General features: G+C 39.1%; 2 protein-coding genes across 4 annotated transcripts in view; one reads left to right on the top strand and one right to left on the bottom strand.

The window, feature by feature from the left end:
• lysmd4 (LysM, putative peptidoglycan-binding, domain containing 4) overlaps window positions 1-13935 on the bottom strand; it is a 199531-nt gene extending 185596 nt beyond the window's left edge. Inside the window, exons 1-2 of the mRNA XM_082538459.1 lie at window positions 13733-13935; window positions 13566-13645 (exon numbers count right to left, since the gene is read on the bottom strand). Coding sequence (XP_082394585.1) covers window positions 13566-13568 — 3 coding nt within the window. The 5' untranslated portion in view covers window positions 13569-13645; window positions 13733-13935. The remainder of the gene's footprint in view (window positions 1-13565; window positions 13646-13732) is intronic.
• Window positions 8660-23141, top strand: nr2f2 (nuclear receptor subfamily 2, group F, member 2). 3 transcript variants are annotated; one of them, XM_082538450.1, is made up of 3 exons: window positions 8660-13230; window positions 17761-18288; window positions 20443-23141. In XM_082538450.1, exons 1-3 carry the CDS (start codon window positions 13191-13193, stop codon window positions 20715-20717), a joined length of 843 nt encoding a protein of 280 aa, XP_082394576.1. In that variant the 5' UTR covers window positions 8660-13190; the 3' UTR covers window positions 20718-23141. The 3 variants fall into 3 exon arrangements, with proteins under 3 accessions (XP_082394576.1, XP_082394574.1, XP_082394575.1); XM_082538448.1 differs by lacking the exon at window positions 8660-13230 and adding an exon at window positions 15438-16720 and having other exon boundaries at window positions 17743-18288; XM_082538449.1 differs by lacking the exon at window positions 8660-13230 and adding an exon at window positions 15440-16720.
• The last annotated feature ends 324 nt before the right edge of the window (window positions 23142-23465 follow it).

Here is a 23465-nt window from a genome sequence, read left to right on the forward strand (position 1 = left end):
AGTTCAACAGAGTCTGTTTGAAAGTGACACACCTTAACTTGATCTGAATTACCTAAGGCATTTCTTGTTGGTGGGGGTCACATGGAAAGCTCACAGGTCACAAAGTTCACTGGCTGAGGGACTTTCACTCGTGGTTGTGCTTTGAGCTCTTCCCCTTGTCTGTTTTTCCTCATTTCTGTTTAATAATATTGTGTTAAAGCAGTAGTCTGTCTCATATCAGTAGGGTTATAATGTGTAACGGCTTTCATTTTTGTTTGTTTTCACGGGGAGAAAAATAATTAGTTGCTTCTTGAGCTCTTTGTAGCCATAAGCCCAAAAGATGTCATTCTGAATCAAATGCATTTTGACTTCAAGTGCAGCCCCTTGAGAAATGTGGCTGAAATGAACAATAAAGTCTGTTTACATGCCTATTTCTGTTGACACTTTTTACCATGTAAGAGGTGCACGCGGTATAATATATGCCACCACTGGCTCATATAGTCTGTCCATGGTGGGAAGCTGTCACGTCAAATCTTGCGTTTGACCACTTGCCACTAACTTCTTTCAAAGTGTTCAGCATGTCACATGAGAGCAACATCTTGAAGTTATTTAGGCTTATGAGAGAAAACATTGAGTTTTACTTGGTGAAAGAGCTTCCAGCATTTGAATAGGCTTGCCATTGTCAGGTTGACCTTTAGTTACAGGTTACAGTGCTAAAACACTTGCGCATCAACTATGACTTAGTAATAGCACATGCTGTACGTGATGAGAATCACTTGATGTGATGATGAGCACTTTTAAGAGATTCACACTAGAGCGTAGGTTCCTCAGCCATAGACACGGTGCAGAAGACGATCAGTCGGAGATTATTTGTTTATTTATTTTGTTGAAAAAAAAAAGGTTGTGTCGATGGAAAGCTCGTGAGTGCTTTTACTTGATCAGGTGGGGACAAAGATTTCAAAGCAAATGGTTGAATCCAGAACAAAAGTGCTTGTGTGTGTCTCTGGGAGATACCAGAATGCACACAGTGGTATTCTATTGTTCATACATTAGCTAATGCCATTATCTTGTCTGTGGAGTCAAAAGAGCTAATCTCATGTTATAGGATTTGCAGCCACCTAGACTGATCTCATTGGGTAAACGTTTGGCACAGTGACAAAAGAACAGGATGAACATCCAAGTTCAGTAAGCAGAATCCATAAACCAGCAGCAACCCGACCCCGTGACTGGCAAGAGTAGAGCCAATGCAGATGTGGCCAGCTTTACTTTTCACTTCAGGCTGGAGTTTGAACTGTGAAAAAACTACTTTGACACAAGTTTTTTTATTGGTTTGTTTGTTTTCTTAAGCTTTGCAGCATGCCTGTTGTGACCAATTTCATATTTTTGATAAAAATGTGAAAACCTCCTCCACTGTTATCCAGTGGTTAAACATAAATTTCAAAAGCCAACTATTTGCAGTGGGAAACAGTCTTATCGGAGTATAACTGCCAATTTGGTCCAGACACCCGCCTCATAAATTATCAGGAGTTAGATGGATTGTACAGACTGAAAGATGAAGTGATCCCAAACCCTTGAGAGCAGCACTAGACTCGAGTTTGGCATGGTGTTATCATTACTCGAGTTCATATTGATGACTTCTTTCTTGGCCTGATGTCATTTTCAGCAGTGACCATGATCAATAAATTCGGTTTAAAGGCTGCTATGGGGTTTTGTTGATTTAGTGCACAGGATTAATATGTGCACTAAAATCAAGTTCAATCAAGTCAGTTCTGTTTATGTAGTGAAAAAAAGTGCTTTCAAGTTAGCTAAGACACCCTCTGCCCTAAAACCCTTGATTCAGATGAAGAAGAAAAACAGGAGAAAACTCAGGAAAAGCAGTTGAAGAGGAAAATATTCAGTATTGGTATTAACTAAAACCAAACCAAACAAAAAAGCAAAAAGAAAGCAATAACACCCTATTCTCGCTTAATAAAAACAGAGCTCTTAATGGAGTGTATCTAAATAGCATTAAGTATCTAGAACCAAAGTCAAATCTAGCACTTTATTATTTTTTAACAAGACATTTAATAGATCAAGAAAACACTTCTTACATCCATTTCTGCAAGTTAAACAAGGAGATTAACATCACGCTCATGTCTATGCAATAATTATGGATCTAAAACTAGAAAGTAATGAGTCTCGTTTTGTTAAACGACTGGAAATGGGGCAGAGCAGCCAGTCTTTCTTCCAATAAAATAAGGAAATATGCATTTTTATTATTTTATTTCTTACACTATCTCTAATGACAGTAACTGTAACAATAACTTTCTGTGAAGTAACAACCTTTAATGATTTTTTGACAATTACTCAACAAGGGCTGGAGTGATGGTTGTGACTGCACTGCGATCAGTGATTTTCTTATCACACATCCTTGAGTGAAATAGGTGCACTGACACTGAACTGAAGTTGAGTTACTTTTTTTCTGCTGACAATTATAAGGGGTCTAAAATAGTAATTTGTCTGCTTCACTTTACTGTTTTAATAAATTGCAAAAATCTAATGGACTTGCAGTGAATTTGACAGATTTCCTCAGAACTCAGAGTATTGGATTTAAGATAAGATAAGATAAGATAAGATAAGATAACCTTTATTAGTCCCACACGTGGGAAATTTGTTTTGTCACAGCAGGAAGTGGACAGTGCAAAAGTTATGACGCAAAAATTAGAATACAATAAGAATAAATACAGTACACAGCTGTACAGAATAGAATAAAATAATATACTATATACAGTAGAATAAAATAGAATAAAAATATACAATAAGATAAAAATTACTAGTAGTAAACAGAGCATATATGTAAATAATTTCCCTAAACTTGAGTTATGAAGGTTCGTTGATCCCCTTCTCACCTTCCAAACCTGTGGGAAAGCAAGGCCATAATAGTTAAGAATACTTCTTTAAACCAGTCATAAGATGTGTATCTTTCCTGGCAATCCTTAGATGACTCCTGCTATTATGTTTATCTGTCCCCAGAGCTTCTTTTGAATTCATTATTCCTATAATGCCCATTTGCCATATTTGTTAACATGCCGGGTCACCTGTCTCACAGCTGCCTGTGTTGACTAGATCTGCCTTTTCATCAATGAGAGCTACCTGCCATAATGACCCTGTAATAAAGTGTCATTATCTATCCACCCAGTCTAGTGTAGCATGCACAAAGCCACTGGAGGAATCCAGGCCCTGTCTAATTCATTTCTGCTGGGTATAAATGTCAGCGTCCTTTTGTGAGGATTACAGACATTCCCACATTAGGGCCGGACTGATTGTTCTATATGGAACGGTGGGAGTGGAATAGAGCGTTTGATTTCAGATAATGTAGTACGAGACAAATGTCACTGGACCGGATAGGTTTTTTGTCTAAACCTGGCTGCAGACTTGAATCTGAGACTATGACGGTGTCAGGGAAAGCTTGAAGAGATGAGAATGGCAGTGGTGTGGATTACACAGTCTGTTATTACAATTTGTCAGGTTTTATGATGTCAGTGATGTCTGGAATTTATCTCTTCAGCCTTTTATATTCCACCTCATTATGACATCCAAAGCCATCTAAGGTACTAATTTGTCAATTTGTATGTCGTTAGCCGAGAACTGTGTTAAGAGGAACGGTGTAATCCCAAAGTTGGATCAGTTATTTGTGGTGTTTTGCTTTTTTTCTGCCTTTAAATCTGTCATTTTGAACCCGGGTGCCAGTATATGAACTTGCAGATTACCAAAGCATATGCCAAAAATGTTGTAATTTACACAAAACTTTAAAACTTCTTAAAGTGTACAGTATAGTTTGTATAGATCATTGCTTTAAAGAACATGTTTAATATCTTGTTCAGTAATTGCTATATTGATTGCTAATGTCATCGTGATTTAGTAGAGAAGCAGTCATGTGGCAGCTTCAACAATTCAAGGGTCTCTTTGTCCATTCATCAGCACCCCTGATTGGGCCCATGTCATGGTTAGCTGCAGGCCCACCAGATAAAGATCAGTGGATGATTGGGCACACACATTCTTAACATGGCTGACCCGTGACATCTCAGGGGCAGGCAGGGAGCCTGTCATTATGTGTACAATGCAGCGCTTTCTTCCCTCTTATCTTTACTGATGACATTGAGAGTTTTTGTATTAACTCATTAATGAAAAGACTCATCATTAAAGGCATCACGGGACACGGTGCGGCGGTGGTGACACTGCATTGCCACTGTCAGCAGGAATGTGTCCGAGACGCTACACTAGCACGATGACAGCATGAGAACTTCTTGTGCTTTTGTTGTAGATGTAAAGCTATAATATCGAGTTTCCTTTGTTGCCTTCACCACAGCCCACACTTGCCCACACTACATTTAAATCATGTATTTAACATGATATGTTACACCTCGGCGTCCCTTTCTGATAAGGAACCTTATATAACGTGTTTAGAAATTGTGGCTAATTGTTTTCTCAATGTTGTTTAATAATTCATTTAATAATGTCTGCTGTAAGACAATGAGAGCAGTGTTTGGGTTGTCAGGCTGGGGAAAAGAATGTTTGCTGGACACAGTGAGTTTATAAACAGCTTTAACAGTTTGGGGTTGTAAGAAATGTAAGAATGTGGCTATAATGATATAGTATAATTAGCATCTTTAGACTTTTATAGCTTCTCAGGGACCTCACCAATAATAGTATTGTTTTATAAATTGTGTAAATACTGGAAAGCATGATTTTTCACAGCCTCGCAATGATAAATTACCAATAATATAACTTTATAAGCAGTTGCAAATTAAATAATTTCTTTAATTACAATAAAAAATGTATCAAGATTTCCTTGTTATAAAGTGGTATCAAGACTTTGTTTAACATATCCAAATTTCCCCATCCAGGCCAGTTTGATCTCCACGAGCCAGTGGGAGGTTCTGAAAGTGTGCGTCGCTATCCACTGCATGCACTAACTGCTGACTGCACCTTGGTGTGTGCGCTCAAAACCATGCATGTGGTGAGTGGCTGTGCTTATGTGCAACTCGTGTGTTAATGCTGTCGTTTCCACAGATCAGTCACAGCAGCATTTTCTCTGTTGTTTATGGTTATGTCACCACAATTACAAGAGAGAAAGGGGGGCAGAAATAAAGTGTCTGTGAAAGATTGATAGCTTTGGTCTTTAGTTCAATTGTAAATTAGAATAGCAAGTCCCTCTGGGATACAAGGGCTCTATTTATGATTAAGAAAGAGCTTCCATAATAGAGTGGTGGTAGAAAAGTTTGCTCTTGCTCACAAACAGGCAATTAGCTTGATGAAACAAGCCTTACTTTTTTTTTCTCTTTTTTTCCCCCCCTCGCAGCCTGGCTGTGTGAACCCATATTATTATGGGCAGCCTTATAGTTTATGGTATTATTTTCACCTTGCGCTGCAAACAATATGGTATTTAAATAAACTGGCATTTTTCTTGTAGACCACTGTTTTATCACTGCAGTTTAATACGGGCAGAGCAAGTTCAGAAGTAAGGCGAGGTGTTTATATTGTGTGTATCATGTGATAAAGGTGACAAATATCACACCATAGTTTTAATCCTGGCTGAGAATCTGCACAGAGAGTGTAAATAACATATGAGGGATATATAGAAAAAGACTTACAGTATGTACAGTGAAAATGCATATTCATTTTTCCCCAAATAGTTTTTTTTAAATAGAAAAGCAAAATTTATTGATGTGTAAATTGCCTATAGTTGTTTCTATTCAAACCCCCCAAAAGTAGCTTTCTCTCATACGAGAAACGAATTCCAGCCAATATACACGATGATGTCATTTTGCTTCAGAGTTTTCGTTTTAAAGGATCTAATCCTTGCATTGTGGGCTCATTGCCATGCCAGTTATTCAACCTGACTGTACAGATTTGTCCCCCTACTGTATGTTTCCTGGAAGAGATCAGTCACACTCTTTTTAACAAGCTAAGCTTTACTACTGTTTCATTCATGCGGGGAAATCTGGATCAAAAACGGAGCCAAGAGTTAGTATTAGTTAACACTGTAGAGCAGTCTGTCTGAGAAGCTAAAAATCCTCTGTGTAAAAGATTATTACCAACACCATTATAGTTAATGGCACTATGGCTAAAAAAAGAGTGAATGGGAGACGGGAAATTACTGAAGCATCAGAATATACCTGATTGTATTGTAGAGACTAAACAAGTAAATATGTGAGGCGGTGTGTGCCAAAGAGCACGTAGCTATGAGATGTACCGCTGTTTGTTAGGGCTTTATCTTTTAAACAGTGAATTAAAAAAAAAAGCATACAAAAGCATAGTTCATAGTGCACACCTGTTCAAAAAAAGTAAATGAATAGAAGTTATTGTGTTAATTGAAAGCTACTAAAAGCTTGTTCAATTGAAGAATCTATTTCAAAAGTAAGTTGTTATATTATCCAAGGCCAAACAGCCAGGAGGATTGTTGCTGCTAGGCACAGTGCTAAAGCACCTCTGTACAGTACCAAGCTGACTGCCATTAACTACACAATATGGGTAAACTATATTTGGTTGCCTGGCCTTTTCATCTGCTTTACTAATGAGGTAAAGCCAAGTAAAATTTGGAAATTCCTCTTGAAATCACAGAAGCTGGAATATTGTAGTGACATGAGAAATGCGTAGGATTCAGAGATGAATTTTTAAAGCTGTGAGATGACAGAATTGTAAATTCAAAAGAAAGAAGGGTTCGACTCAATATTGTGATGATTTCCTACTGCTAACTATGAACTTAAGTTACCACCTCAGTACCAGTACAGGACTGCCCTGAGCCTTTCTTCACTCAATTAGTAATTTAATGGGCACCAGCTGAAGGTTTTTGTTGTTGGCTTCAAGACATATTTGTGTTGTTGTTTTTTTCCTGCTGATACTTCTCCTTTGCAAGCCAGATGAGGCTTCCCCACACATACACAACAAGACGTGTGTGGCCACCGCTTTTCGTTTTTTTTTTCTACTGTTTTGCCTGAGGACACACACTCCTGTGCCAGCTGTTGTCATGGAAATTACACCAGTTTATAACATTTGTTTTTGGTATAAAGACAGTGGTGATCACGCAATAGCTCTCGTCTTTTTGGTATTTACACTTAGCTAATAAGTTCATTTTTGTTCTCTGTTTGCTTTCTTGCTTTCCAGTTCCTGTGTGCCAGACGTTATGGCTGCACAGACTCGCTCTGCAGCCACCATTGTTGTTTACAGCTCTGTTACGCCTGTCGATTGATCCGCAAACAGATGCATCTCTGACTGTGATTCACCAAAGCTGATTAAGTCACAAGTGTTTTGTGTTGGTTCACCAGCATCTTGGTTTCAGAGCTGTGTTTTATTTCTATAATTATTTCCTGTACCTGTTGAATATTGCTGAATTAAACACAAGTCACATTTCAGACTGTAAAATGCACCAAAGTCTTAATACTATGAATCTGTAGTGGTTAGTTGTTGTTTTTCGGGATTATAATTTGTCAAATTACAAAATGTAAAATTGTTAAATAAGCTATCTGTGGATATATAAAGTATAAAAATGCACTTATGCTGTTTGAATACAATCAAAATAATGAAACACAGGACTGTCTTAGCCTAAGGATACAAAATAATCAAGGTTTCACAGTGGCAGTTATCTAAATGATTCTCTCATAAATCATTATAATTTAGGGGGGATGTTGCTGAAGCAACGCCATTGTCTGTGGTGCCGCTTAATTTGAGGGTCTGATAATTAGGGTAGCCTAGTTACCATGATATAACCAAAAGCCATCTTGGTATTAAAAAAAATACAATGAATTAAATTATCTTACTTGTTTAAAAAATATATAACTGAGGGATGTCAAAGACAATGCTGTCAGCATCAGGTGTTTAATTTTGTCACACTAAAACATGCCAGAAAGCAACAATAGTTACACCTCCTGTCCGTGTTCTTATACTTTTACATACAAAAGGACAGATTACTCATGACAATTACAAACAAAACAAAAACACATGAATAGAATTTGTGATATCTTCAGGCATTTAGAGTTTTTATTTCTATAGTTATTTTCAGTCAGTTTGTTTAACATTACAGTTGTTTGCTCGTTTATTTTCACAGTTCACATTTAGAAGATGCACTTTTACCTTTGGGCAATCATCCCGCTACTGCACAGCTTGAAGTACTACATACTGAATTCATTTAGTGTTTTGTGACTTCTAGTAGTATGTTCAAGAGTTTGCATTAATAACAAAATGCTAATCCTAACCTTCATACATTAGCGAATAAGAAGTGGCGAAATATAGTTGCTACACACTGATCTAAAAACTTTGTATATCAAATACACACTGTTCAACATATATTTCAGATCACAATAAGACATTATTTTTTTCAACCTCTGCACATTATCACAACATTTTTACAACTCCCCTCTCAATTTATTGTGAGAAAAACAACTCTAATATTCAACTCAGTAAGTGTTGCGGCTCACGTTCTAAAATAAAGCTAAAAGTAACTCCTGTATGTCCTCGTGTGAAGATAAAGTAACTGAGACAAACAATGCGTGATTTTTGGTTTCAAATGGCTTTCACTCTCAAAGTCATGAAATTTTCTTCTTCTTATGTCGAGTCATTACGGATGTGGAGGTCTTTCCAGATCCCACTCACGTTCCATCTTGCGTTTATTCCCTCCCTTATAGACCACTGAACAAATGTGGATTAAATGTGACTTTAAAAAAATTGCATTGCAATATTTGCTATTATAGAACATGTTTTGGTAACAAATGCTGAATATGTGTCTGTGGAGATGTGGTTAAAATTGTCGATATTCATGGACTGCTGGTTTTGGTCATAGTTACAGTATCAGTGACTGCAGTGCTTTTACAATGACGTGCATTTTGATGACAGAACATTTACTCTGGATTGATTTCTCAGTCTGCATTTCTTGTGTTCAAAAGTGGTCCAAGTTATATTGCACAGCTACAGCTTATGTGCGACTGTGTTGAAACCCTGTAAGTCACATAAATCTCAAAACTGACAAATGCTTCTCAGTTTTGAAACTTAGGGTAAAACTGCAGAAGCTGTAGTTGGATAATCAAAACGTTCCTTAATTTGTACCTTACTCCTAATCATTAAATTACCAGAGATGCGTATAGGATATTGTAATTGTTTTTTACATTAATGCCACAGGAATATCATTCAAATATAAAATGAATAGGACTTTATTATCTTAATTTCAGTGAGCATCGTTAGCACCTTAAAAGCACCAAAAAACCAAGCATCCTGCCAAATTACTAGAGCAAGACACTGATAGCTTATACATTTAAGGCAAACAATCACAGTAAAACTGGAAAACCTCATTCTTAACATGTATGATACAGTAGGTGCTATAAAGAGAAAAGCAGTCAAAACACAGCTCATATCTTAAAACTTTATTAGTGGTAAATGTTGCAAATTGATATTATACACAATACTATTTAATTAACTTCTTGACTAACATATAAAACATTAATGCTTAACTGGTTATCTCATAACTTTACGTGGTAGACCATCACATAAAAACTGTGTATTTCCGAGATCTCACAAATGCGAGACCTCATGCTACAAACAGTAAAGTTATTCAGGAAGGAAGGAACATATACGAAAATCACTAAACTGGAGATACAAGGCTTTTAAAACAGAAGCAGTTTGAAATAATTGGTTAATCAAATACTGGCTGATTATCACTTGAGAACGTAAGCTGCTGTTATAGCTATAAATGACTGTAAATGACCTTCAAGAACAGAAACAACACACTTTAACACTGAATAGCTGTAACGGTAAGCTGAAGCTGAAGTAAGCCTCCACTACATCCGTTTGTGTAGTTTTTACATATCCCCCACTGCTACCACATTACACCTTGAGTTACAGTAATTCAATACACTGTCTGCTGCCTTTGGGGCCACATGTGAGCCACGTCTGGCTCGAGACTGAATGCTGCTACGACTTTCTCTCTTCTTTCTTCTCCCAAACTTTTTCTCTCTGAGTGCATGAAAAAAAAAGTGTGAAGCAAGCGGACTGCCCACTCTTCTCTTTCAAAAGGAAAAGTGAGGGGCTCAAAGAGACACATATCACAAGTGCCTGGTACAACTGCACTGTTGTACTGATGGTCACCGTACAGCTCCACTGGGACAGATGGGATTTAATCTGCTTGGCCGATGGGCACTTCAGCAGCAGTTTCTGGGGGTTAGAGAGCACTTATCACACAATTCCCCTACCCAGACTTTCCCAGCGAGTCCTTGGAGTTAAACCATTGACCCTCTGGTCATTGCTGCTACAATGCTGCTGCCTGAAGTAATCATCATGCATGCTCCATCTATGCAGTCTTTAGCAGCCAAAACAACACATCGCTTACAACACTCATCTTTCACTCTCTACAGTTTTGATCACTTTAAACCTAACAGCAATGATTCAAACCAAAAGCATTTACAAATACATTAAGAGCATGCTGGCAGTCAGCCTAAAGAATTCATTGAGACAAATTGATCCCTATCTGTTTAAACTGGCACTATAATCTGTCATTGGCAAATTGAACACAGTGAGCTATCTGGGATCTATTGCCTTTTTAGATAGTGGCCCTTGGGGCAAGCAGACAGAGAGAAAATGATCCACGCCGCTGAATGAACTCTATGTAAGGTTTTCAATTGAAACATGCATGGCTGCTTATATGAACACACTTTAAAACACACCTTTTTTCCTCACACTCCACATAGCTAAATGCTTTTATACTGCCTGCACGCTTATGCCGTCAACTTGCTTGCACACATACCACATTTATAATAAAGCGCTGTTACTGGAGGTAGTGGAATGCTGTTTTTTGTGACTAAATTAAAATTACATTTACATCAGAAAAACAAGCACAGTAGTCTTTAAACCTTACAAAATCCCTGTTTAGAGCAATATAACCATTAAAATATTCATATCAAAATAAACTACAGTGTACGTCTGGTCAGGATAAAAGCCAAAAAATAAAATAAAATAAAACAAATTCTATATTAATGATATAATTAAGTTAAGTTTGTTTATTTATCATAAAAATGTAAACTTTAAAATATCCCTACATCATGCTACTTTTCTTATGCTGCCTTTTTGTTCTTTGGTCCTGTAATAATGTTGGTAAAAAAAAATAAAAAATTTGAATATTTGGTTTGTTTCTTTTTCCCCTACCCATAATATCACAAAGACCTACCATTCCAAAGAGTCAACCTTTACCGGAGGTAAAAGGTACTGATTGATATTCAGTGCAACAGATGAAAGTCCCATGAAATATGGGACACATCCACCATAATCAAATGAAGGAGAAACAATTTGGAGGTGTTAAGTTTTTTTGGCTCTTTGTTTTGTTTTTATACTAATGTGTGTGTTATGCTTGTAATCTTTTTTTTGACGTGCTGCCTTTTTAACTAGAAAATAATCAGCTTATAAGTTATCTGAAATTCTTTCTTCATTTACGATATTTTGATTTAGATTGCGTCAGTGGGCAAAAATATGACCAATATCTCTCTTCGGGGTGTTTTTTAAGTGGCACAGTTTAGTTTCTGTCTTGATTCCACACTGTCATCTAATTCAATCAGACTCTTGAAGTTGATTAGCCTGGTTAACCTTTGCTCCTGCTTGGGTCTGGAAGGGTTAATCAGGCCGGGAACTTGGAGACCTCCGGGTCAGTATCCCTCTATCTGCATGAAGGACTTGGTGGAGGAAGATTAAAGTCAACTTCTTCTTTTTTTTTTTTTTTCATTTTTGACATTTAGCACAAGTGTGAGAGAGCTCTTTGGCCGTCAGCAGTTCAATTTTCTTTTTTTTAGATCTTGGTGCGTTTTAAAAGCATATTTGTAGGAATTTAAAAAATTTTTTTTAACTACATTCGGTTTTTAGTATATGTCTATAACGTTTTGCAGAATATAATCACGTCGGAGCGCACTTCCCAGTTTAACCTGATATTGGAGGGAAAGCTTTTCCTTCGCACGCCCGTAAATCTCAAGAATTGTCTATCTCGCTATCGATTAATTTAACTGCAATCATTCCAATCAGCACATCTCCAGTCCCGTGTTCCAGAGACTGTGCTTTGTTTTACTAACAATAATAAAGTGATTTAGTCCTTTCTCCCTGTCAGAGCATGGGAAATCGTTAAAGATCTAGCTATTTGTCTGTGATCAGTAAATATTTAGTGCAGGCGACATCCTCTGTCTCCTCTTAATCGATACTGATCCCGTTGGGCAGCGCAATTGTTATGTGCATGCAGGCTTGCTGAGCATACACTGCTTTTATCCTCTGCTTGAAAAGGAGAACCAGTACAAATCACACAGGAAACTTTTAAATCCGCGAATTAAGAAAAACTGCAGGACAAGAGTTTTGAAGTGGGGGGTCTAATAGTTAAGCAGTTGTGCTGCTGTGGGAACGTTTATGCGTTAAGAAAATAGTGCGCAAATTTCTGTGCATATTTACGCGTGGTTCATTGGGCAGTCATAATTTATATATAGGCTTTCCTACTATCTGCCTGATGCATACATGCTAAAGGAGTATCTGCTAAAAGGTTAATTACCCTCTTATGTCATTACTGATATTTCTTAATAATAATAATAATAATAATAATAATAATAATAATAATAATAACTCATGTATTAGCATTTTGTAGGATAAAGTTAGAGCATTTATTAAATTATTTATGCTAAATTAATTTTTACGTGTTTAATAATAGCTTGGCTGATATTGCGTCTTGGCTTGCTTTCTCCATATATTTCCTAATATGCAAAATCTCATAAAGATTGCTCGCCATACTTAAAGACAGGTGTCTGTTCTGACTTCACCCCCTCCCTCTCGCCTCAATAGCCCACACAAAGCAGCCGCGTACGAGCGCGTTTTGGCCATATTACTGTAGGAGAGAAAAAGGCGCACAGGATCTCTCTCTCTCTCTCTCTCTCTCTGCCTGCTGTAAAGCTTACTTATCATTTCCAGAGGCAATCAAATGATATTCTGCTCGGACGACACGTCAACTTATATTTCCAGTCTCTCGCCTAACAACACATGACGTGAATCAGTTGTTTGTTTTGGCTCTCCAAAGTTTTTGCATGATCAGACATTGCAATTTTCCAATAAACAGCGTGCTTTTTGTGTCTGATCCCGTCTGTTGGAGAGGAAGCTTTGCCAGCTTCAGTCTGAGCACTGTGTCGAAAAAGAGAAGACTAAATATATTCTGAATAAGAGAGAAGATGCATCCCGCTACGGACGAATCAGCAACATATGCATTTGGTAGGTTTGTTACTATAAGAATACAGCCTCCTGCCTCACTATCACTATCGGGTAACTTTATGAATGGGTGTTTGCAAACTAGTTGGGCTTGATGCGATTCGTCATATAAATTAACGCTGCGATAATAGGCAGAGATGACTGACGGAGTCGTCCGTAGTCAGTGCGCATTGTAGAAGCATCGTATATATGTAGTCTACGTTATGCTCCGTCTGCAGCACACGTCTTTTATTTGAAGAGATGAGCCTATTTAATATGAGATTTAATTGTGAGCAGAAGGATAAAGCATTGCAACATTGCTGATTTATCATAATAAAGCATACAAATCGCATACTTACCATTTGAAGCAAAACTGGGTCCTCGATAAGCCAGTACCTTGCGGGGTATTTTATTTACAGACTTTCCATGTTCACGGGATCTGTAAACAAAACCGACAAAATAGTAATGCAGACAAAATATAATCGGCTAATTTGTTCTAGAATAAAGACACAATTGGTCTATATACCACCGCTGGGACTGCCTGAAGTGGCAAAAAGTAAATCCAACTTTGGCAACTCTCAAAGGTTTGCCGTCCAAGTCATGTAAAACAGAATTTAAACAAACAGTCATCAGTTTAAAATGGTGCTCGTTAGTTTGGTCGATGCGAGAGAGCAGACTGAATCGGTTTCCGTGTCCGACGGCTCCTCTAAATTGAATCTTATTTGAAGCAAAAAGAATTCATACGCTAGGGGGCACCCATATACTGTAATAGATCCTGGGACAATGCATGCATGCTGCTGCTCTCTCTACAGGCTAACACAGTGACCGGGCTGTAGGTTCATCTGGAGGGCTCTGTAAAGTTTTACCTGCAGTTCAAGTTTGATAGCCTCAGGCCACGGTGAAAGTAAATCAGCCCCGTTCAAATACACACAAATATCAATATAATATATTATTATTATTATTATTATTATTAACCATGTGGGCACAGCCATTCTCCCCCTTGTTACAAACACAGCATCGTTTACTTTGTTTCTTATCGTCATTAAAATAAGATGTTTTTATTTTATTTATTTTAGTGAGCAAAAATCCGACAAGTATTAAGGTATCGTTTTTGTGTGGTGTGTCAATAAGGGGACTCTGCTTTCACCCTAGCCTTAAAGTGAAGGGCATGGCCTTTGACCTCGAGTGACATTTTAATTGTGCTCCGCATTTAAAGCTGTAGTCGTCTCAAGCTCTGACCACATATACAGACAAAACTGTCTTTGGAGAAATCATGCTTTTGGACCTCCTGACCATGCAGATGATTAATATTTGTGGCTTGCGGGATTTTTTTGTTAGGCAACGGCGAGCTGTGGGATGATTTCACCAGGCGATAGCGACAATTTCACGAGACATGTGGATTGTGATGTGTAGCACCTGGTACGATTGGAAAGCACTAATATGTACTATTAGCCTCGTAGAAATATAGAGGTTTGTTTAAAATGAGAAATAAAGAAATCCAGGTGGCGTTTTCTTCTCTTCTTCTTTAAATGGGGAGCGACCTTATTCAGTGTCTGGTTTTACAGTGTGCATGGAAAGACAAATCGAAGCCTACACTTGTTTTGATTTTTTTATATGCATTTATTATCAATAATAATAAACATGTTATTTGGTCTAGGTAACAGCATCACCAGTCTTAAATTAACGTAGCCCATCACACAGCCTTTTTTTGTTTCTTTTGTGTGTTGTTTTTTCATTCATTCAGCAGTGGAGTCTGTCTTTATATCCACATACCTAAAGGATCAAGACTGTAATGAACACAGGTCATGCCAAGAAGGTGCATCTGTGTCTCAGGGATAAGAAAAAAAAGAAAAGAGAAAAAAATCCTATCTTCTTTTATATTTCAGCTTGTTATAGGGTTACCGGATATACTGTAGCGCGACATGATGCACTGCATTGAATTATTGATATTTTCCTTTTTTCCCCACTTGAAATTGCTAAAGCTTTACCAGGCTGCATGTGAGTATACCTTATAGTCTGGGTGATTTGAGTGACTATCAGTGAATACTCTCTCCGAAAAGCGTCTCTTTTTAGGACCAAGCGGCCCTCTCGACCTCCATGCTGGCTCTGGCAAGGTACCAAGTAGCACAAGTGCCGACTAGCCAATGGGGTTCAGGGGGAGGTCCCTGAGCTCTGACCAGTCAAACACACTCTCCTTCCTTATATGGCAGCAGATCTCCATGGTAACGTGTGCTAAGTTGCAGCAGTCGTGTCAAAGTTCACTATATAGAGAGCTCAGTGAGCTGATCAGAGAGAAAGCATTCTGCCAGCCCGGCTCCTACCAATCGCAAATCACTTCCTAACCTCCGCCTTTTTAACATATTTGATCACTTTGATTCTCTTCTCCTTTTTCCTATTATTTTTCAGTGCACGGAGGAGGTTTGTAGGTTGTGATCCTTGTTTTTTTATGTTTTTTGTTTTAGTGCTTTCGCTTTTTTGGGGAAGAGTTGTCTTCATATTCCAAGCTCTCAAAACATTGGCTTCAGCTGCGCGCTTGCTGGCGCTACCTCACAAGGAGAAAAGGAAGAAGACGCAGTTTTTTTCTTTTCTGTTTTTTTACCCAGTTGGTGATTTTCTCCGAGACTTGTGCTGGAACTTGATAGTAGCTGCTACAGTGTGCTCACTAATTGTTTTATGCTGCTGCGAGCACGGTCTTATCAACCTGCTCCATCATCCACTGACTAGCCCATGCTACCTCGGTTGGTTATTTTTGAATATTTAACCCACCTTTTCCCATTGATGGGTGTACTGGATGGCTGACTGTAAGCGCCCCTGGACTTGGCCTTTAAGCGCAAGGCAGCGACTCAGCTCGCCATCGCATCAGTTTTGAAAACGTGCTTCGGCAACGTCTCCAACAGCAATAAATCGACAGTTTTCGGGAGATTCAGACTGGATTCAGCGTAGGCTAGATCTGGCATTTTGTGTGTCCGACTGTTAATCACAGTTTACCGCGTTTCCTTGAGACATTATTCACCGCGACACCAAAACGGCAGACAAAAAGTTTCTTTACGTTGACTGATAGATATGGCAATGGTAGTGTGGAGAGGCTCCCAGGACGATGTGGCTGACACCCAAGGCACCCTTTCCTCGCAAACCCAAGGAGGACTATCTCTTCCCACACCTCAAGCAGGCCAGTTGAATTTGACAGCCTCTCAGGTCGCCCCTCCGACCCCTCAGACTCCGGTCCAAGGACCCCCGAACAACACACAGTCCACGCCGACGAACCAGACGTCGCAGCAGTCGGAGAAACAGCCACAGCACATTGAATGCGTGGTCTGTGGGGATAAATCTAGTGGCAAACACTATGGCCAGTTTACTTGCGAGGGGTGCAAGAGCTTCTTCAAACGGAGCGTACGACGGAACCTCACTTACACATGCCGTGCCAACAGGAATTGTCCAATCGACCAACACCACCGCAATCAGTGTCAGTACTGCCGCCTCAAAAAATGCCTTAAAGTCGGCATGAGACGGGAAGGTATTGGGATTTTTTGTTCTCTTATCCATGTGTGTGTTTGTGCGTTTGTAGGTTTTAGACATCGAACCATATCATGTCGCTCCCACAGCATGTTTCCTTTCCCGACTATTCCCTCCAAGGCTGTGCGGCTGGAGCACGCAATGGAGCCGCTCTCTGCCTGTGGTCGAGACGGGGCTCTCCGGATGTTCCTTTTAGCCATGCATTACAGTGTCTAGCGCCAGTGCGTTATAGCTCTGCATTTGACAAATACGAGCCCACCCGTGGCCAAACTGAAGCTGCCGAATATAATGTGATACCGTGACTGCCGTAGAGATACATCTGTGTTGAATTTATGATACAATAGCCCTCTGCGCTATTATGGCGAGTGGCGAATTAAGAGATAGCGTGTTCTGGCTACATCTCCACATCTTGCCGCTTGCCTTGTTCTCTGTGTCTTAAGCTGGACATTAGCGTGACACTGTGCGTTTAAAAAAAGAACGATCGTGCTCCGTCTAACCCGGAGAAATTATCTGAATTTTAGTCTAAAATAGGCCTTCGTGTATGGGGTAAAACGAGATGAATTGCTAAGTAGGTTAAGGGTTAAACATGCAAGGTCTCCCTTGCCCTCTTTGTGTTCCTTCACAGCCAGCTCATGTTGCTGTTGCTGAATAACAACAATTTAAAGCTAGACATGTGCGAGGCTTGTCTTAATTGTGTTTAAAGCGCATCCCCGTTTGTTTGTTTTTTAAATTTATATATATATATGTATATTCAGTGTACGGTTTCTCACACTACAGCCTCTTTATTATCAAGGCACTGTGTCTTATCTCTTTTTAAACTCGGGTAATAATATGTGTGTGTGCGTGTGTGTGTGTGCGCGCGCGCGCGTGTGTGTTTTGATACTGCACAGGCTAGTAAACATTTACAGCTTGGCGTTCAGATTTCAGTTTTCTGCACTTTAAAATACTGTACTGTTTAACAGCCACCCTTAATGCTCAGAATGTCTGTGATCATTTGTAGAATTCAGGCTTCAATATCTGTAGTTTCTCTTTTTACTGCAGCCGTGCAAAGGGGACGGGTGCCACCCACACAGCCACACCACGGTCAGTTCGCCTTGACAAATGGAGACCCACTCCACTGCCATTCCTACTTATCCGGATATATCTCTCTTCTGTTGAGAGCGGAGCCCTACCCGACGTCCCGGTATGGCAGTCAGTGCATGCAACCCAACAACATAATGGGTATCGAGAACATTTGTGAACTAGCAGCCAGGATGCTCTTCAGTGCCGTGGAGTGGGCCAGGAATATTCCCTTCTTTCCAGACCTTCAGATCACAGACCAGGTGGCTCTGCTGAGGTTGACGTGGAGTGAGTTATTTGTGCTCAACGCCGCGCAGTGCTCCATGCCCCTGCATGTGGCTCCTCTCCTAGCGGCGGCTGGCCTTCACGCCTCCCCCATGTCTGCGGACAGAGTGGTGGCCTTTATGGACCACATTAGGATCTTCCAAGAACAAGTGGAAAAGCTCAAAGCTTTGCACGTTGACTCTGCTGAATATAGCTGCTTAAAGGCAATTGTGCTCTTCACCACAGGTAAGACAATAGACTGCTCACTCAAGTTCAGTGTGTGTGAATGTCACTAACCTGCACACTGACATCAGCTAAATCAACGCTGACCTAAATATATCAGCACTGGCCAGAGGCTGTTGCTTGTATTAGATGAACGCTGTACTTAAACGTTCACCTATGCTGCCTTCATGGCCAAGGGCTTTCAGACAGACCCTAGGCTACTCAATTATAAAATCACTCGATTAATCAACTGATTTATCAGTCACATGCGCAAGGATAAAATGAAAATGGTGGAATGACCACACCAGATCTATCTTGGTTTAAATGAACAACAAAGCAGAGCAAAGTATGCCCAGACACACACATACACACACACAAAACCCACCGCAAATTAAGCTCGAGTTAAATAAAACTGATAACTCCGCAATAATTGCTTCAGGCATCATAAAATCGAGATATTAGAACTCTTTTGGAGACTCAAATAGCCTGCAGATGAATTTCTACACTTGGGCTTTTCGGCCATTTATCATTGTGTGTATACCCCACGTCTTGTTTGTAGGAAATGACAGATATAAATGATGTCAGGCTACGAGGGGGATGGGAATAGAAAAAGAAAGACAAGCCTAATGTCCCATTTGCACACAGTAAAAGCACTGCCCAGGTTTCAACGCTTCCTTGTCATTTAGGTGGCATACATGTGCTACCATAAAAAAATACATAAATAAATAAATAAATACATAAAAAACACGGACACCCCTATATTTGCAAAAATGAGAGAGTCTAACAGCATTGTGTGATATTGCGCAGTGACAAGAGGGGCGGCTTTAATTTTTATTTGCAGAAATATTCTCTCCGCCTAAGATTCAGGGCGTCTCTGGACTCGCTCGAGAACTGGGTCATGACCTAAACATAACCCAAACTTCCCGGCTATTTTGTTACATTAGCTACACCGTTAAAGGAGAAGAAGAAAAAATTAAAAAAAAAAAAAACACGAAGGGAAGAGATTTACAAGGTTTCACCGACGACTGAATGCATGTCTTTGAAATGATACCATACCTGCAAGCCATCAGTCTTTTTATTTCATTTAGCTGTGGCAATCTTCAAGTGAGCTCATGGTGGCTGGTTAGTTAGCCCTTTCTGAAATAAAATCATAGTTCATGTCATTGAATTTTACTGTCAAGGCTTTATACATCCACGATGGCTTAATTTGTCTCCTCCATACCTGAGTCCCGGAGGCTTGAACGTGAGCTGTGTGTTGTAGCCTGAGTGACACGCCTTTGCTACTTTGGCGGTTTGGTTGTTGTCATGCATCAACTTTACAAACTTACCCAATGTGCGTACAAGCGTTTTTGGCACATCATCAGCTGCCGCCCACATGCAGCAGCATAGATAGTGATTCTGCGTCTCCGATGGTATAGTATGACGGCAGCTCCGTAGGCTATGGGCCCTTTTTTTTTCTCTCGAGCTAAATCTCTGCTCACTAAAGGTCAGTAGGTCTCCCTGTCTTTCCCTCTCTCCTCCCTCACCCCCACCCCTCTCTACCTCGCACTGCCTCTGACTGTGAAAGACACAGGCCCATCTGAAACACAGTCTTTAACTATGAATATGCTTAATTATTTAGTTCACTTTTAAATGGCTTTATCGGGGAAAATATAGATAATAATAGCGACGAAAGGAGAAACACAGAATTAATATGACGAGGGAAGCAAGGCTCTCATTTTTATCTGCCCCTGTAAGATGGCAAGTCCCCCCCCCCCCCCCCCCCCCATCCCCTTTTTCATAAATTAAACACACACGCAGATAAGAAAATAAAAATCAAAGTAAATAGTTTAAACAAAATAAACTGGCATGCATGTGGAAGCGTATTTTGGTTAATGGTGCCTTACATTATTTGTTTAGCGTAATGCTATGGTTATTGTATTATTGTCATATAATAATTTGTTATTATTTTTTTTAAATCGATATTTATTAAATCAAGCCTTGAGACCATTCAGCTACACTTTTACATGTAATGTTGAGATTTTAATTCTGCAAATAATTGATTTTTTATTTTTATTTTTTATGTGACAGGCTATCAATTTTCGCTGTAGTGTATCACCACAGTGGGAAAAAGCTCCTAGTGAGAGAAACACTTTAGGTTACACTTTATTAATGTTTATTTGTTTTTCCCCCTCTCAGATGCTTGTGGCCTCTCAGATGTGGCCCATGTGGAAAGTTTGCAGGAGAAGTCCCAGTGCGCCCTGGAGGAATATGTCCGGAGCCAGTATCCCAACCAGCCAACACGGTTTGGGAAGTTGTTACTCCGCTTGCCTTCCCTCCGCACAGTCTCTTCCTCGGTCATAGAACAATTATTTTTCGTCCGATTGGTAGGTAAAACCCCCATTGAAACTCTCATCAGGGATATGTTGCTTTCGGGGAGCAGTTTTAACTGGCCTTACATGCCAATTCAGTAAACCAAGAAGGCGACGAACAAACAAAAGGTAGGGTTGGGGGGCTGCGAGACTACAATGATTATAGCTGCTTTTGTGGAAGGAATAAAAAAAAAACCCGGCTGTTACACGGGGCTGGCTTTCATGAAGAAAGACATTGACGTAAATGACTGTGAATTCCCCCCCTACTCAAAAAAAAAAAAAAAAAAAAAATTGAGACATCCATTGAACTTTCAAAATGGCAGATACATGCTCCCAGTGTTCATGCAGAACAACCTGCTTCGATCCTTTTTTTTTAATGAAAGAAGAAAATGAGGGAAAAAAAGGGAAAGGGGATTCTGTTGATCCGTGTGAGGAAATTTGAAGTATTAAGTGCATTTAAAAATGAAAATTTGGGTTAAAAGAGAAACTGGAGAAAGGGAAAATACGAAACGTGAATTTTCTTTTCTCAGATGACTTGTCCTGTGTCCATGTATAGCTGTGTTTTGTACTTTCTTTGTTCCTCCTTTCTGGTTCCAAACCGGCCTATGTGATTTCTGTAGTACAGGTGGTGTTATTTTCTAAGACAATGGTTTATTTTGAAAAAGGTGAAATAATGAAAAAAAAAGAAAAAAAAAGTTCTAAAAAGAATTAAAACCACAGCAATAGGAAAATAGGCTTATGATCTAGGCTTAATGCTGCAAACGCACTTATGTTGTTAGGATGACCAATCTGGACAAAAGGGAGTTTTTTTTCTTCTTCTTTTTCTTTTTTGGAGTTCATGTTAAACTTTATGACCCAGCGGAAACACTTCGCTCTTTATTACTATGAAGTTACAGGATCCACTTTTGTTTTCCACTCCTGCTTTTAACTAAAGCTGCATAAGCTCTCTTAAATTTTTAAATTAATTAGTTTGACGCTGACAGACATGAGGGCTTTACACGATTTTAATTATTTGGCGAATAATCTTCCCAGTTTCATCCAGCTCTGAATATTTGGCTTCAGTTCCCCAATTGGATACAATAATAATAATATTTTTTCTTAAAAAGGAAATTTTTAGAAGTTGCCTAGACCTGCTGTTAAGGTATGTAAAATAGGTTGCTCTAAATGCAGTACATGCGCATTTAAGAGCTTTTGCAGAAGCTGAAAACTGTACTGAAAGCATAGTTGGCTTGCTTGAAGAAAAAAAAAGTTGGAGAGATCAAGGGTCATAAAAGTTTGAAACCTAGCCAGAGTAGTGTTTAATAGCAGTATTATTACAGCGTCCCTGAAATGTCACCCTTTATTCACTTCAAGCATTAAGTGCCTGACAAGCATGGTGTGATTTCTTATCAAAACGATGTTAAAGTAGGCCTACAACATTTTTTTTTTTTGGGGGGGGGACGACACAATTAGATATGAAACTCCAGTCATGTATTTCACTTGAAAAAACTGATTAGAGGCAGTATTCTTGTAAATATAGGTCAATTCATTTCAACAAGTTTTTTCCTTCATACAAAGTATATGTGATTAAGAAAAATCTGTGGTTGCCATTTTTTTTTCCTTCTCGGTAATACAACGTCTTCAAAATTGAGTGGCAGACTTAGCTAGTAGCACTGAAGGTTATGTTTTTAATGTATATACATATTACTACAAATGTTTTCTTTTTCATGTATATTTAGACTGTGAATGCATGGCCACAGGTCGCTAACCTATTTTACCTTTGATATATAAATGTAAATGTTTTTTCTCTCTTTCTTTCACTCTTTTTTTGGACTGTATAGATATAATCTGTGCATTCAGTACACTAGCCCTTGTATTTAAAGCAACAGAAAAAGAAAAAGAAAAGAAACGACGTTCATTATTAGGCTACAGACTTAAACAGGGTGAGCAGGTTTGGGGACAAAAAAATTTAGAAAAAACCTAAAAAAAAAAAAAAAAAAAAAAAGGAGCTGATATTTTAACTTTAGTGTTATGGCTCCTTTTGGTCTCTGACAGGTGCCGTGGTGTGCATGCGCGTGTGCGAGAACGTGTGTGTGCGTGCGTGCGCGTGTGTGTGCGTTTGGAAGCTAGCAATTTTGTCCTTGTTTTGAGGCTTTTCTTCAACACACACATACAAAAAAAACACAAAAAAAACACCATGTTGTGGTTGAATTAAAAGGGATCACTGATTGAACACTGATCTTTGGCTGTTCGGAGCCACATATGGACCAGAGAATGATACATGATTGTAATTATGAACAGTTTAAACTGACCCACGTTTTTATATAAATATATAAAAATATATGACTGCAGGGTATTGATAACGTATAGATACTTTTTTTATCATTATTATTATTATTATTATTAATTGCAAGTGATATATGTGAGTGTGTGTGAAAGTTTATAGTTGAACACAATTCTTGTTTGTTTGTGTTAGCTTATTGTAAACAAGCATTCTGCTGTAAATTTGTTCTTGGTATTAAATTATAATTTATGAATTTGAAAACACCAGTTTTTCATGGTTTCTTTTTTTAACTTCCCAAACTTTATGTGTGAACTTGTCCTTGTATGGGTGTGCGTGCGCGCGCGCGTGCGCGGGGGGTGTGTGTGGTCGGTTGAAGGTGGTGCTGGTGGTGGTGGACGGGGAAGGGAGGGGGGGGTGACTGGAGTCAATTTGCTGTAGCAGGATGTTGCCCTTTTGCCCTTTGAAAGTGATTAATGAATTACAAAATAATTAATCAATCCGGCAACAGGCCCGCTCAGTACCTTAACCCCCCCCCCCCCCCCCCCTTTTTTTTTTTTTTAATTTCCCTATAAGGTTATACTTCCTAA

Source organism: Aulonocara stuartgranti, assembly GCF_965226115.1.
Source record: "Aulonocara stuartgranti genome assembly, chromosome: 7".
NCBI classification, from domain to species: Eukaryota; Metazoa; Chordata; class Actinopteri; order Cichliformes; family Cichlidae; genus Aulonocara; species Aulonocara stuartgranti.

Coding starts and splice junctions, on each gene's coding strand:
- nr2f2 (XM_082538448.1), top strand. CDS start 16,270: ATGGCAATGGTAGTGTGGAGAGGCTCCCAGGACGATGTGGCTGACACC. Junction 16,721..17,742: donor AGTCGGCATGAGACGGGAAG/GTATTGGGATTT, acceptor CAATATCTGTAG/TTTCTCTTTTTACTGCAGCC. Junction 18,289..20,442: donor AATTGTGCTCTTCACCACAG/GTAAGACAATAG, acceptor TCCCCCTCTCAG/ATGCTTGTGGCCTCTCAGAT.